Source organism: Crocodylus siamensis, chromosome 6 (assembly GCF_052110815.1).
Source record: "Crocodylus siamensis isolate JL-2025a chromosome 6, ASM5211081v1, whole genome shotgun sequence".
Taxonomy (NCBI): Eukaryota; Metazoa; Chordata; order Crocodylia; family Crocodylidae; genus Crocodylus; species Crocodylus siamensis.
In genome coordinates this window covers 27,480,544-27,494,898 of record NC_143400.1, presented here as the reverse complement: position 1 = coordinate 27,494,898, position 14,355 = coordinate 27,480,544, and the positions used below count along the sequence as shown (strand labels likewise).

The window sequence follows — 14,355 nt, the reverse complement described above, 5'->3', positions numbered from 1 at the left end:
AGTTGTGGGGGAACTGGGGCTGGGCCTGCTTGGGGGAAATGGGAGACCGCCCAAGGGGGCATTTGTTGGGGAAGGGGAGGGAGGAGAGGGCAAAAAAGCCCCCCATCTACACCCCAGAGCATTTAGCCAAGGGGGAAATTGAGGCTAGGAAGGAAACCGGTAGCCATGGGGCAACCCCATGGGGCAATCTCTGCTCGACCGGCCAATCCACATTCTCCCCCACATCCCAGCTGCCTTGGGAGGGGTATTTAAGTGCCCGGCACCCCAGGAAGAGATCCTGGCACTGGTACCATGGAGACAGGGAGAAGACCAGGCTGGGCTGTGGGGGTGGTCCTTGTGGGCTTGATCCTGGCTGGGCTGCTGGGTCCTGGGGGCTGTCTGCGGCGTTCAGGTGAGACCGGTGAGGGGTGGAGGAGACCCCCAGGGGCTTATGGGAAGGGTGGCGGGAGCTCGAGGGGGTTCTTCAGCTGCCCTCAGTCTTCCTGTCACTGGGAAGGGGGCATGGGATCTGGTTGTGTGTGTGTGTTTTGTGTATATGTGTGTGTGTTGTGTATATATATATGGGTGTGTGTGTGTGTGTGTGTGTGTCCATCATCTGTCTCTGTGCTGTACCTGGGTCCCTGCCTGTGCGTCGCTCCCCACCTTGTCCATCTGTCTGTGCTGGTGTGGTGGGGCCCTCCGCCCCTGCACAGCTGCTGTCTTTCCACACACACTGTGTGTACACATGGACATACACACACTGACACGGACATGCACGCTCTCCTCTGTCAGTCTGTCTCTCCCAGTGTGAATGCCTCCGTCCCTGCACATTTGCTGCGTCATGGGACAAGCCTTTCTCACCCCTCGGGGGCGGGTGTGTGTGCGTGTGCGTGTCTATAGACAAATAGATGGATGGGAAGGGTATGTGGGGGGGTGTTTGTGTGTGTGTGTGTATGTGTATTGTGTATATATATGTGTATGTATGATATACATATACAACACACACACTCATACACAACACATACATATATAGAATACACACACATGCACACACATACAGCACTCACATATATACACAATACACATATGCACAACATATGTTGTGTGCACCCACAACACATATACACAATGTACATATAACAGATGCACACCTCCTCTGTCCATCCATATGTGAATGCCTCCATCCCTGCACATCTGCTGTGTTGTGGATCCAGCCTTCCCCATCCCCTTGTCTGTTTGCATGTGTGCGTGTGCAGGCCCCGGATACTTGGGTTCTCCATGTGTAATGTCCTCTGGATGCTTGGATTCTGTATGCGGGTGTCCAGGACACCTGGATTATGTGTGTGTGTGTGTGTGTGTGTGTGTGTGTGTGTACACATACACATAGAGAGAATCTCCATGAATTTCATCCCCGCCCCCCCAATCTCTCCCTCCATCCATCTGCACCAAATCCCCCTGGGTCAGGTTGCCAGTCCATCCACCCTACCCACTGTGCCTAGCGGACTGAGGCACCTCCCTCTCCACTCCAGACGCCCCCACCCACTCCCCCCCACCCCCAATAGGGCCACATCACCTCCTAACCTCCCTCCCTGCCAGCCAAGCCCAGGGGCCTAGGAGAATGAGAGACCCTCTGCTCACCCAGGGGGTTTAAACACTCCCTTCTTGCCTACTGGGCACCCAGGCCTATGTAGATGGGATCTTGGAGGGAATCCAGAGCTGTGTGTCTCCTCCCCCTTGACACTATCTCTATCTCTGCAGGGCCTCAACAGAGCACAGTGGTGGAGAGTGAGTATGCAGACACCTGGGTTCCTTGCAGGGTGGGTGTAAGGGACGTTGGGAGCCTGGACACCTGGGTTGTCTGGGGGTGGGGGGGTAGGTGTAGGGGATTCTGGGAGCCCTGATGCCTGGGTTGTCTGGGGATGGGGGGTGGGTGTAGGTGAGGCCGGGAGCCCCAACGCCTGGGTTGTCTGGGTGGGACTGGGCTCACCCCACTCTTCTCCCTCCTCCCAGAGTGTGGGCTCCGGGGTCCCTCAACCCGCATCCTGGGAGGCACAGATGCGCAGGCAGGCGAGTTCCCCTGGCAGGTCAGCGTCCGCCTCAATGGCACCGACTTCTGTGGGGGGTCCCTGATCAGCCACCAATGGGTGCTCACAGCCGCCCACTGCTTCCAAAAGTGAGTGCCCAGACACCTGGGGTGGGGGATGGGGGGTGGGAGCAGGGAATCTGGGAGCCCGGATGCCTGGGGTCTCCAGAGTGGGTGGGTGGGTAGGTGGGTGGGAGCAGTGGGTTTGGGAGCATGGATGCCTGGGTTCTCTGGGGAGGAGGCACCCAGACTCCTGGGTTCTCCAGGGTGTGGAGGGGTGGTATCAGGGGGTTTGGAAGCCCAGACGCCTGTGTTCCCTGGGGTGGGGGGTGAGAGCAGTGGGGCTGGGAGCCCGAATGCCTGGGTTCTCACTGTCTGCCCTCCCTCCCCAGGTCCCGTGACCCTGCGCTGTTCTCGGTGCTGCTGGGCGCAGTGCGACTGCAGGACCCCGGCCCCCAGGCCGTGGTGGTGGCAGCAGGCATGGTGGTGGTGAACCCACGCTACGTGGGCGAGGCCTCCAGCGGGGACCTGGCCCTGCTGCGCCTGGTCCGGCCTGTGACCTTCAGCCCCCGTGTCAGCCCCATCTGTCTCCCAGATGCCGGGGTCCACTTCCCTGCCAGCACCCGCTGCTGGGTCACCGGCTGGGGCAACATCCAGGATGGAGGTGAGGAGCTGAGGACCTATATAGACCAGTCCAGATCAGCCCACTGAAACCCTTTCCTCCGCACCCCCCATTCTGTGTCTAGATGGACCGGTCCATTTCCTTCCCCCAGTCCCTTGGGTGTATGGGCCAGTCCAAGCCCCACAGGTACCCTCAGACCTTGTATATTGAGTGGTCTATATCCTCCTGCCTGCCCCTCCCCCAGATCAGACTAGATGGACCAGTCCATTTCCTCCCCACTCCCTCTTGCTGTGATATTTGGCTCAGCCCGTTTCCCACAGCTCCCCACAGGCTCTCTACATGGAGTTGTCCATGTCTCTCGCCAAGGGTATGGACCAGTCTGTATCATCCTATCCCCTACCATGGTTGGTTTAGATGGACTGGTCATTCCCCTCCCCCTACCGTGGTGCATGGGATACAGTCCTTAGCCCAGGACCTACAGCTCCTTGTCCCCCAGAACTTTTATATGGACTGGTCCATATCATCCTAGCTGTCCCCTCCCCAACAGCTCAGCCTAGATGGACTGGTCCAGTTTGCCCCCCACACCCAGTCCCTGTGGTGTATAGTTCAGTCCAGACCCCCCGAAACCCTGTATATGGACCAGTCCACAGCGCTTCCTAGGGTATATGAATCAGTCTGAATTAGTTCAGTCCAGTCTCCCCCTGGGTCCTGGGGTCTATGGCTCAGTCCAGGCCCCCCAGCTCCCTCCCAGCCCCTCTATATGGACCAGTCCATATTACTCGAGTCCAGTCTATATGAACCAGTCCAAATTTTTCCCCCCCCTGCAGTGGACCTGAAGCCCCCTGAGATGCTGCAGAAGCTGGAGGTGCCGATCATTGGGCGCAGTGCCTGCAACGCCCTCTACCAGGAAGGGGTACCACCACTGCCTGGTGCCCATGACATCCAGGAGGATATGATGTGCGCTGGGTACCCCCGGGGGGGGAAGGACGCCTGCCAGGTGAGTGCACACCCCAGAGACCGCCGTTACGGGGCGCAGGGGTTGGGGGTGTTTTCCACGGCTGGGGGGCCCAGAGCCAGCTGCATCTGAGGGCTGTTCCATGCAGCCATTCCCACCCCAGAGTCAGCTGCATCTCACTGCTGTAATACGCAGCTGTTCCCACCCACGCACCCCAGAGTCAGCTGCATCTCACTGGCGTAATACGCAGCTGTTCCCACCCACGCACGCCAGAGCCAGCCACATCTCAGGGTGATTCGATGCAGCCATTCCCACCCCAGAGTCAGCTGCATCTCACTACTATTATATGCAGCTGTTTCCACTCATGCACCCCAGACCCAGCTGCATTTCTGGTCTCTTATATGCCATTGTACCCACCCACCCCAGAGTCAGCTGCATCTCAGTCATTCCCACCCCAGATTTAACTGCATCTCAGCTGTTATACTTGGCTGTCTTCCACCTTCCACAGCAGAGTCAGCCACATCTCAGGGTGGTTCAGTGTAGCCGTTCCCCCTGCAGAGCCAGCCACATCTCAGCTGTTCTGTGCAGTTGTGCCTAACCCCAGAGCCAGCAGCCGCTAACTGTCGCTCTCTCCCTGCACAGGGTGACTCGGGCGGGCCCCTCGTCTGCCCCCTGGGGGCCACGTGGGTGCAGGCTGGGGTGGTGAGCTGGGGCGACGGCTGCGCCCGCCCCAACCGCCCCGGGGTCTACATCGCCTTGGCTACCTACCGGGACTGGATCCAGCAGCACGTGCCTGGCATCGCCTTCATGGGGGGTGGATACCAGGGATCTTCCTGAGGGGGGTCCTGGAGACCTGGGGTCTTTTTTATTTATTGGGGGGAACCCTTGGGTTCATTTTTATTTGTGGGGGGTCTTGGACCCTTGGATTTTTTTATCAGGGGGTGGACACCTGGGTTCTCTCCCCCACAAACATGCCCTGCCTTGAACGTGCCCAGCCGTGCCTAGCTGTGCACACACGCGTGACTCGCAATTCCCCCGGGCCCCTCACACACGCTGAGCTGGTGGGTGGGGCAGGTCCCCCACACCATTCATTACCATATTTATGCGTGTATCACGCCCAACCTCCCCCCCATTCAGTGCTGGTTACCATATTTGTGGGGGTATCATGCCCAACCCCCTCCTCCACTCAGGGCTGGTTACTGTACTTATGGGGGTATCATGTGCCTACCTCTATGCCCCCCAATTTATCTGGGGATGGTGGAATAAAGAGGGCTCTGTTCAATGACACCGATGTGCCTCAGTTTCCTCACTGGAAGTGGGGGGTCAGTGGGTATAATGCACCCAGAAACAGGCCTCTCTGCCATATTTCTGAGTATATAGTGCACCTATGACGATGACACACTTCACTGGGGATGGGAGAATGCAAGCTCTCCATTCAATCCCACTGCCATGCCTCAGTTTCCCCACTTAATGGGCAGCTGAAGTGCCGGGGGCTATGAGAAACCAGCCAATTAGCATATATTTAAGTATATAATATGCCTACAAATATGACACTGAGGAGGGGGAGATGAAAATGAAGTTCTTTCAACCCCGCTTGTGTGCCTCAGTTTCCCCACTGAATGAGGGGGGCTGAAAAGTGGGGCAGGGGGGCCATTACAGGCCAAGAAACAAGCCAGTTACCATATTTTTCAGTATATAATGTGTGTACAAATATGACGTGTCTTAGCCGGGGGGGCGGGGAATAAAGAGGTCTTCTTTCAACCCCACTGGTGTGCCTCAGTTTCCCCACTGAATGGGTGCACTGAAGAGCTGGGGGCTATGACAACCCAATAAATAGGCCAATTACCATATTTCTGAGTATATAACAGGCCTACAACTATGACACACATTTTAGCTGGGGACAGAAGAATGAAGAGGTCTCCATTCAACCCACTGCTGTGCCTCAGTTTCCTCACTGAAGTGGGGGTCTGAAGGACTGGCTGCTTTGAGATCCCAAAAAGGCACCAATCTACCGTATCTCTCAGTATACAATATGCCTACAAATATAACGTGTCTTGTCTGGGAAGGCAGAATAAAGACATCTGCTAACTACTATGCTGGTGTGTCTCAGTTCCCTCTCTTGATGGGGGGGCTGAAGAGCTGGGGGCTACAGTTGCCCAAGAAATAGGTCAATTACCTTATTTCTGAGTATATGATGTGCCTACAGATATGACACAAGCCTTGTCTGGTGAGGGAGGAATAAAGAGGTCTCCATTCAACCTCTCCATTCAACCTCACAGTGCCTCAGTTTCCTCACTGAAGGGGAATCTGAAGAGCTGGTTGCTACAGTACCCCAAGATACGGGCCCATCTACCATATTTCTGATTATACAATGCACCTACAAATACGATGAATGTCTTGGCTGGGAAGGGACAATGAAGATATCCGCTTTCTACCATGCTGATGTGCCTCAGTTTCCTCACTTAATGGGCAGCTGAAGAGCTGAGGGCTATGATGGCTCAATAAATAGGCCAATTACTGTATTTCTGAGTGTATAATGTGCCTACAAATATGACACACATCTTAGCTGGGGAGGGGGCAATGAAGTGGTCTCCATTCAATCTCACTGGTGTGCCTCAGTTTCCTCACTGAAGGGGGTTTTGAAGGGCTGGTTGTTCTGATACTCCAAAAAATACATTGATCTACTGTATTTCTTGGTGTACGCTGCATCTACAAATATAACGTCTTGGGGAAGAGAGAATGAAGACGTCTTCTTTCAACCTTGCGGGTGTGCCTCAGTTTCCTCACTTAATGGGCAGCTGAAGAGCTGGAGGCTATAACAACCCAATAATCGGCCAGTTACCATATTTCTGAGTATATAATATGCCTACAAATATGACAGGTCTTCTCTGGGGAAGGAGGAATGAAGAGGTCTCCATTCAACCTCACTGGTGTGCCTCAGTTTCCTCACTGAAGATGGGTCTGAAGAGCTGGCTACTCTGATACCTCCCAAAATAGACACCAATCTACCATATTTATGAGTATACAATGCACCTACAAATATAACATGTCTGGTGTGCCTCACTTTCCTCACTTAATGGGGAGATGAAGAGCTGAGGGCTATGCCAGCCCAAGAAACAGGTCAATTACCATATTGATTAGTATACCTGGTTACCTACAAGTACAACATAGGTCTCACTTGGGGAAGGCAGCAGGAAGGCATCTGCTTTCTGCTTCACTGGTGTGCCTCAGTTTCCCCACTGAAGGAGGTGTCTGATCCTTCCAGAAACAGGCCCCTCTACCATATTTCTAACCATACAACATGCCTCCAAATATGACTCGTGCCTGGTCTGGGGGAAAGTGGACCAGAGAATCAAGGATTTCTCCCTTCCAACCTAACCAGCCTGCCTGGGTTTCCCCTCCCCACCCTGCCTCAATTCCCCCCCACCCCTCAGCTTCCAGGAAGGGGGAGGAAGTGATGAGGTGGCTGGGCCCCACCCAGCCCCGTGGGGCAGGTGAGGGGTAGGTAGTTCCTGTATTAATGCCCAGGGGGGGCACAGCTGCAGTGAGGCAGGCATGAGCAGGCGGCTGGCACACACCCCACTCACGTGGGTGTGGGTGTGAGGCTGAGGCGTGATGGAGCAAGATGACCCAGGGTGGATATAAGCCATGGGCAGTGGGCAGCAGAGGTGTTGGACAGGATGGACGGATGGAAGGCAGGGACCCTGCTGCTGCTCCTCAGCTGTGAGTCTTGGGGGGAGATGGGAAGTATGGGGGGGAAGGGGGTATAAGGAGGAGGGAACCCAGGTTTCTGGGCTCCTATAACCCCTGCTCACACCCCTCAGTCCCCACTTTTATCCCAGAGAGCCCAGGCATCCAGGTCTCCACTCCCTGATCTAGGCCCCCCATTCCCCTTGCAGAAAACCCAGTGTCTGGGCCCCCCTAATCTAGCCCCCTGCTCCTGTCACGGAGAATTCAGGTGTCCAGGCCCCCTGGTCTGGCCCACAACCCCCAACCTGGAGAACCCAGGCATCCAGGTGCCCAGCCCCTCCCTCGGCAAACACACAAGCCGGACCCTGAGCGAGGGGCTGGGCATCACTGCCCGTCTGTATCCGGGTGCTGACTGGCGCTGTGCCAGCTCCTAAATCCCTTGGTCCCAGGGGCTGGGTGGGGCCAGGTGGGTGGAGAGGGAGGGGCTGGACCTTGGACCTGCTGGGTACGTGCCCCTGGGCCAGCTGTCACGGGGTGGGGACCCAGGTGTCTGGGTTCCCAGCAATACCTGCCCCCCCAGGATGTGTGTGTTTGTGCATGTCCCAGATGCCTGGGTCCTGTGTGTGGTTATGTGTGTGCATCCATCCCTCCCCTGAACACTTAGGTTGTGTGCGTGTGTGTGTCCTGGACACCTGGGCCCCCTCTCCAGCTTCTCTGCACACCCACTTCCCCTTCCTACGGCTGTGTGGGGTTGGGGTTGGGGTGGGCCGGGGGAGCTTCCCAGGCCCAAGGCAAATAGCTCAGGGTGGCGGGAGGGCGGGTGGCGGCAAGTCCGGCCTAGGGCTTTTCCCTTCTCCCGGGTGAGGGGGAACCTTTCCTGGGGTGGGAGGAGGGCTTGGAGGGAGGTCCTGACAGGGTGCTACCACTATAGGGGTGACTGCAGCACATGCAGGAGGACGCTGTGTCTCACCCCCTGCATGGGTGTCTCTCTCCCCCACAGGTCTCCAGAGTGGAGCCACAGCCTCAGGTATGAGCCCCCCTAATCCTGTAATCCCCCCTTCAAATATGGATTAATACTCTATTAATCCACATTAATCATTAATTAATCCTCCTGTTAATTAATCCCCTGATTGATTAATACCTTGTTAGTTAATTAATCCCCTTTTAATCCCTTTATAATACCCTAATCTGTTTCTAATCTCTCTAAACCCAGACCTTTTCACCCTCTCTCCTTACTCCTCCATCCTGCTCCATCCCCTAGGCCCTCCCACTCTCTAATCCTATGTCTAATCCTCCCTTGTCCTATGCCCTGCTGCCCCCACCATTGTACCCCAGTTCCCTGTCACATGACCCCCTCTACATCCCTCCTCCCTGTATCACCCCCCCATATCACTCACTCTGGACCTGCAACACACACCTGGAGCCACACTCCTGGTTGCAGCACACTTACATACACTTGTGCACACCTAGATGCCTAAGGGGTGCAGCACATGCACACACAGAGAACCCAGGTGTCTGGGACACACATGTATGCACACACAGAGAACCTAGGTGTCACACACACACACACACACACACACACACACACACACACTAGATGCCCAAAGCTTTGGCCCATTTCTCTATGCTATTAGACCCCACTCCCCTCCCAAAGCCAGAGTTAAAACTCCGCCCCCAACCCCTCCATCCCATGGATCCCTGGGGGCAATACTCGGCTTCCCCTCACCTCCCAACATTGGATTTGGGAGCCAGCCAATCACTTCCCACCTCCTTCCAGGCCTGGCCTGTGGCAAGCAGCGAGTCCTGACCCGTGTGGTGGGAGGGACCAGTGCCGTGCAGGGGGAGTGGCCTTGGCAGGTGAGCCTGCAGCTATTGGGTGAGCACATCTGCGGCGGATCCCTCATCAGCAATGACTGGGTGCTCTCGGCTGCCCACTGCTTTGAGGGGTGAGTCTTGAGCCACGTTGGGGTTGATGGGGGCCCTGAGTTGGGGGACCGAGAACACTGGGTGCATTGTCTCCAGGATGGGGGACCTTGACCATTGGGTGCCTCCTCTCAAGGTCGGGTACCTGGACCATTGTGTGCCTCATGTCTGGGTTGGGTATGTAGAGCATTGAGTGCATCCTCTCCATTTTAGGGGACCTAGAACTTTAGGTGTCATCTCTAGGTTGGGGTACGTAGAGCCTTGGGTGTGTCACATCTGGGCTTGAGGGACCTAGAACATTGGGTGCATCATGCCTGGGTTGGGGACCTAGAACACTGACTAGGCTGAGATACCTAGAACACCAGGTGGTTGAGTTACCTAGACCTTCACCCATGCCATCTACTCATCAGGTCACCTAGAACCTATGATTGGATTACCTAGAACCCAACTATGTAATCTCCTGATTGGGTTACCTAGAACCTCACATGGGTCATCTCCTGGTTGGGTCACCTAGAGCCTCACATGTCATGTCCTGGCTGGGTTACCTAGAACATTACATGTGCCTTGTCCAGGGTTGAGCCACCTAAACCATGGCAGATGCCATCTCGAGGTTGGGAAATCTAGAACAGTGTGCCCCAAAAGCAGGGGTTTTGAAGAGTCTAGGCTGGCAGGACAACCTAGAACAGGGGGTTTGGGGGGGTTCAAGACCCACCCACTCTAGAACCCCAGTGTGAGGAGGAGGCAGAACCAGGGGATTTGGGGTTCAAACTCTCCAGGAGGACTCAGCTGTGGGTGGAGGGAGGTGGTTGGGACCTGATCTAGAAAGTGTGTCCCCTATCTTCTCCCAGGAATGCCAATACTGAGGATGTGTCCTCGTGGAGGGCAGTTCTAGGTCGCCTCAAGCTGAGTGGGGGGCACCTGCCAGGCCTGGAGCGGAGCGTGTTGCGTGTCATCATTCACGAGAAGTACACAGACTACCGGGAGGGCTATGACATCGCCCTGGTGCGCCTGGCACAGCCTGTGGCCTTTGGGCAGAACGTGGCCCCCATCTGCCTGCCCTATGCTGGGCACCGTTTTGCCTTTGGCGCCCCCTGCTGGGCCACTGGCTGGGGCCATGTGCAGGAAGAAGGTGAGTGGAGGCGGTGGAGGCATCCCATTGGAGAACACCAGGTGAGGGGTGGGCCCCTGCTTCTCACCTGGATTCCATCAACAGCCATGGAGAGTCTCCATTGGGTGACTAACTGTGGTAGAGAGCTTCCAACCACCCCGACCCCACAACAGCAATGGAGAGTTTCCTTTGGGTGGCCATCTTGCCAAAGCCAACTACAGGAGAGGGCTTTCAAAAGCCTCGATCCCACAACAGCAATGGAGACTCTCCACTGGGTGGCTATGTTGCCCATGGCCAACTACAGTAGAGGGCTTCCAACAACTGCAACCCACAATAGCAATGGAGAGTCTCTATTTGGCAGATGTCTTGGCCACAGCCAACTGGGACAGAGAGATCCCAAGAGCCCAGCCCCCAACAGTGATGGGCAGCCATCTTTGCCACGGCCAGCTAGGGTAAAGGGCTTCCAAGAGCCCATCCTGGCAGCAACATCGATGGAGACACCCCATTGGGAGACCATCTTGGCCACCCCCACATGAAGTAGAGGGCTTCTAGCAGCCCCAATCCCCACCCAACTATGATGGAGAGTTTCCATTGTGTGGACATCTTGGCCATGGCCAGCTAGGGTAAAGGGTTTCTGATCCTGCCAGCCATGATGGAAATGCTTCATTGGGTTGTCCTTTTGCCTGTTGCTTCCAAAAGCCCCCATCCCACCATGCAGCACCTCCAGGGGCTGTGACCTGCCCCAAACTCTCTCTCTGAACCCCCACAGTTCTCCTTCCACAAAACTGGCCACTCCAGAAGGTGGAATTGGACCTCCTGAGTGCTGACACCTGCAACTGCATCTATGCCAACAACCGACAGAAGAAACTGGCCCGGCCAGCTCGGCCGGGGATGATCTGTGCCGGGTACCAGAAGGGGGGCAAGGGGCTGTGTCAGGTGAGAAGGGCAAGAGAGTGGGGAGATAAAAGAAGGCAATATATCCTGTTTCTTGGCTCTGAAGCTCCCTGACTCCTATAGGGTGACTCTGGGGGGGCCCTGGTATGCCCCGAAGGGGATGGGACGTGGTTCCAGGCTGGGATCATCAGCTTCTCAGCTGGCTGTGCCCGAGACAACAGCCCCAATCTTCTGACTGAGGTCACGGCCTACGCGGACTGGATCCAACATCACACTGGGGGCAAGGCAGCTTTTGCCAAGCAGATGGGGACACCGCGAAAGAGCTCTGAGGAGGGGAAATGCTCAGGTATGGGGAGGGGACACTGGCAGCTGGACACCTGGGTTCTTTGGGAGGGCAGTGGGGTGAGAGCAGAGGGGGAGGGAGCCCAACACCTGGGTCTGGCATAGGGAAGGGTGTGTACAGATGAGAAGGTGGGTGCCCAGACACCTGGGCTCTCTTGGAAGGGAGTGGGGGCTGGGCTTGGGTGCCCAAGCTGGGCAGGGGAAGTGGATTCATGATCCTGGTGCACCCCTCAGGTTGTGGGATGATGAAGGGGCCCCCTGAAGGGCCATGGCCCTGGTACGTGAGCCTGCAGTTCGAGGGCAAGCATGTGTGTGGTGGAGCCCTGGTAGCTGAGCGCTGGGTGCTGACGGCAGCGCACTGCTTCATTGGGTGAGTGCCAGGGGCAGGAGGGGCCGGGGTGGTTTCTCTCCCAGGGAACCCAGGTGTCTGGGCTTCCGGTCCCCCTGCTTCCATCCCCCCACCCCAGAGAACCCAGGAGTCTGGGGCTCCCAGCCTCCCCAACACCTACCCCCACACCGCAGAGAACCCAGACATCCAAGACAGAGGTGGCTCACCCCTGTGCATCCTTCTCCTGGCAGGCGACAGACCCCCGAGGCCTGGAAGGTGCTGCTGGGGGAGGTCCAGGAGGGGGCAGGGCAGCGCTGGGCCGAAAAGAGGGGCGTGGCCAGGCTGGTTCTCCATGCTGCATACATCCACGTGGAGCAGGGCAATGACTTGGCGCTGGTGGCCCTGGACCAGGCAGTGGCCTTCGGGGAGCGTGTGCAGGCTGTGTGCTTGCCCTATGGCACCCACCGCTTCCAGCTAGGAGCCCCTTGCTGGGCCCGTGGACAAGCCCGAGGTAAGACAGGGAAGTGGTGGGCACCAGGGGACACCATGCTTCACACTCCATCCATCTGTACTTCCATCCATCCATCCATCCATCCATCCCCATAGACATCCATCCATCCATCCAACCACCTCTTGCCTGCCCCCTCCAGCACTGGGGATCCGGGGTTGGGGGACACTCACTCTAGGGTCACCAATGGCCTGTCTCTCTGGCCCTGGCAGCACGGCTCTTCAAGCGCAGTCCCATCCAGGGCATCTCCTTGATGCTCACAGGCCCTGTGGCCTGTAACTGCAGCTACCAGGATATGTCCATCTTGCCCAACATGCTATGCACAGTCCCGCCAAAGAAGAGCACCAGCTGTGAGGTAAGACATCCCCCTGGGGAGGTGGGCAGGAGCGGAGAACTCCTGGGTCCCATCCATGGAGACCTGCTGGGAGGGGGTCCATCAAGGGGAGGGAGGCCAAGGGTGGGATGGGGCCTCTAACTTCATCTGTAGGGGCGCCCATCCATCCATCCATCCATCCATCCATCCATCCCCATAGACATCCATCTATCTATCCATCCACCCACCCACCCAGGTTGAAGCTCCTGCCACTACATGCCACCCAGAAATAATCCCACCAGGAGGAGGCAGATGCTGCCCTAGGGAACATACATGCCCCCACCCATCCATTGTGTTTCTCCTTCCCCCTCCCCACTCAGGACGATGATGGAGGGCCCCTGGTTTGCCAGGAGAAGGGTACATGGTTCCTGGCCGGTGTCTCCAGCTTTGGTGATGGCTGCACTTTGAGGCGACACCCGGCGGTCTACACAGCTGTGAGATCCTACGAAGAGTGGATTCAGGATGTCACACGGGAGGGATATTTCAAGGAGCAGCCCCTGCCCATCCCAGAGAGCAGGGATGCTGACAGATGCCCCTAGGTGGAAGGTGAGGGCATGGGGGTCAAGAAGGGGGTGCTGGGGCAGGGGACAGGAGGTATTAGATGGGCCTGGTGGGAATGTTTGGACTTCCCTACTCGTTCTCTGGTCCCAGTTTGTCCCAGTTTGATCCAATTCAGCCTCCCTTAGACCCACTGACCAATCAGGCTAAGGCAGGTCTGGCCCATAGCCATCCATCCATCCATCCATCCAATGAACCATTTCATCCATTCATCCATCTGTCCATCCATTCATCCTTGAGAATACCCAATGGCACCAACTCACTCCTACTTCCTGTTTCATAGGCAACTCCACCACCGGCTGGATCAGCATCTGGTAGCTGCCACTGAGAAGCCCACTCAGCCTTTCGATTGGTCCCCCCTGTGCAATGAAGGAGTATCAGACACCAATTGGATGCCCTGTTTGCCTGTGTCTTCAACGCTGGGGTCATTGGGAATCAAATTCCCACCTGTGTATCTGTGACTTGCCTCCAGTTGGTTCCCCTAACAACATGGGTCCCTGGAAGTGGCTAGTGCATGGATGCAGAGGCCCATGGGGGTTGTGATGTGGCTGGCTCGGGGGTGGGATATGTGGTGCTGGATTGATGCAGGTCTCCTGGGGGTGAGGGGTCCTCATGGATCCTCTACCTGGAGCACCCGGCCAATAAAGTCCTTTGGAGTTGTCTGGAAACTTGTTGGTTGTTTGGAGAGTAGTTTGTTCATGGAGGGGAAGGGGGGAAGAAGCATGGGTTGGTGAGGCAGGGATGGATGGGTGTTCACCGGGTGATGGTGGGGTTCCATCCATCCATCCATCCATCCATCCATCCATCCATCATCCCTAAACACTCCCTCTTTCCCATACTGAGTTGCCCCCACCCCAAAAGTGTCCCTCTTGGGGGGGCATTAAGTAGATCAGAAGGGACCATTATGTCTCCCATGGGGGGAGAGGTACAGCGAAGAGTCCATCATGCCCTTTATGAGTTGGGTAGAATGGAAGGGACCATTTTCCTGCTTA

At 56.5% G+C, this 14,355-nt stretch overlaps 2 protein-coding genes across 2 annotated transcripts; both read left to right on the top strand.

The window, feature by feature from the left end:
- The first annotated feature begins 74 nt into the window (after positions 1 to 74).
- LOC149861971 (serine protease 27-like) lies at positions 75 to 5,645 on the top strand. The gene is made up of 5 exons (XM_090054801.1): positions 75 to 1,764; positions 1,990 to 2,152; positions 2,455 to 2,726; positions 3,512 to 3,681; positions 4,282 to 5,645. The coding sequence occupies exons 1-5, from the start codon at positions 1,671 to 1,673 to the stop codon at positions 4,474 to 4,476; spliced, it is 894 nt and encodes a 297-aa protein (XP_089910927.1). The 5' UTR covers positions 75 to 1,670; the 3' UTR covers positions 4,477 to 5,645.
- Positions 5,646 to 7,319: 1,674 nt separating this feature from the next.
- Positions 7,320 to 13,762, top strand: LOC149861970 (serine protease 53-like). The gene is made up of 11 exons (XM_090053850.1): positions 7,320 to 7,362; positions 8,330 to 8,356; positions 9,107 to 9,275; positions 10,101 to 10,381; positions 11,130 to 11,296; positions 11,378 to 11,600; positions 11,831 to 11,966; positions 12,176 to 12,435; positions 12,645 to 12,787; positions 13,126 to 13,351; positions 13,647 to 13,762. Exons 1-10 carry the CDS (start codon positions 7,320 to 7,322, stop codon positions 13,342 to 13,344), a joined length of 1,668 nt encoding a protein of 555 aa, XP_089909976.1. The 3' UTR covers positions 13,345 to 13,351; positions 13,647 to 13,762.
- Positions 13,763 to 14,355: the final 593 nt, after the last annotated feature.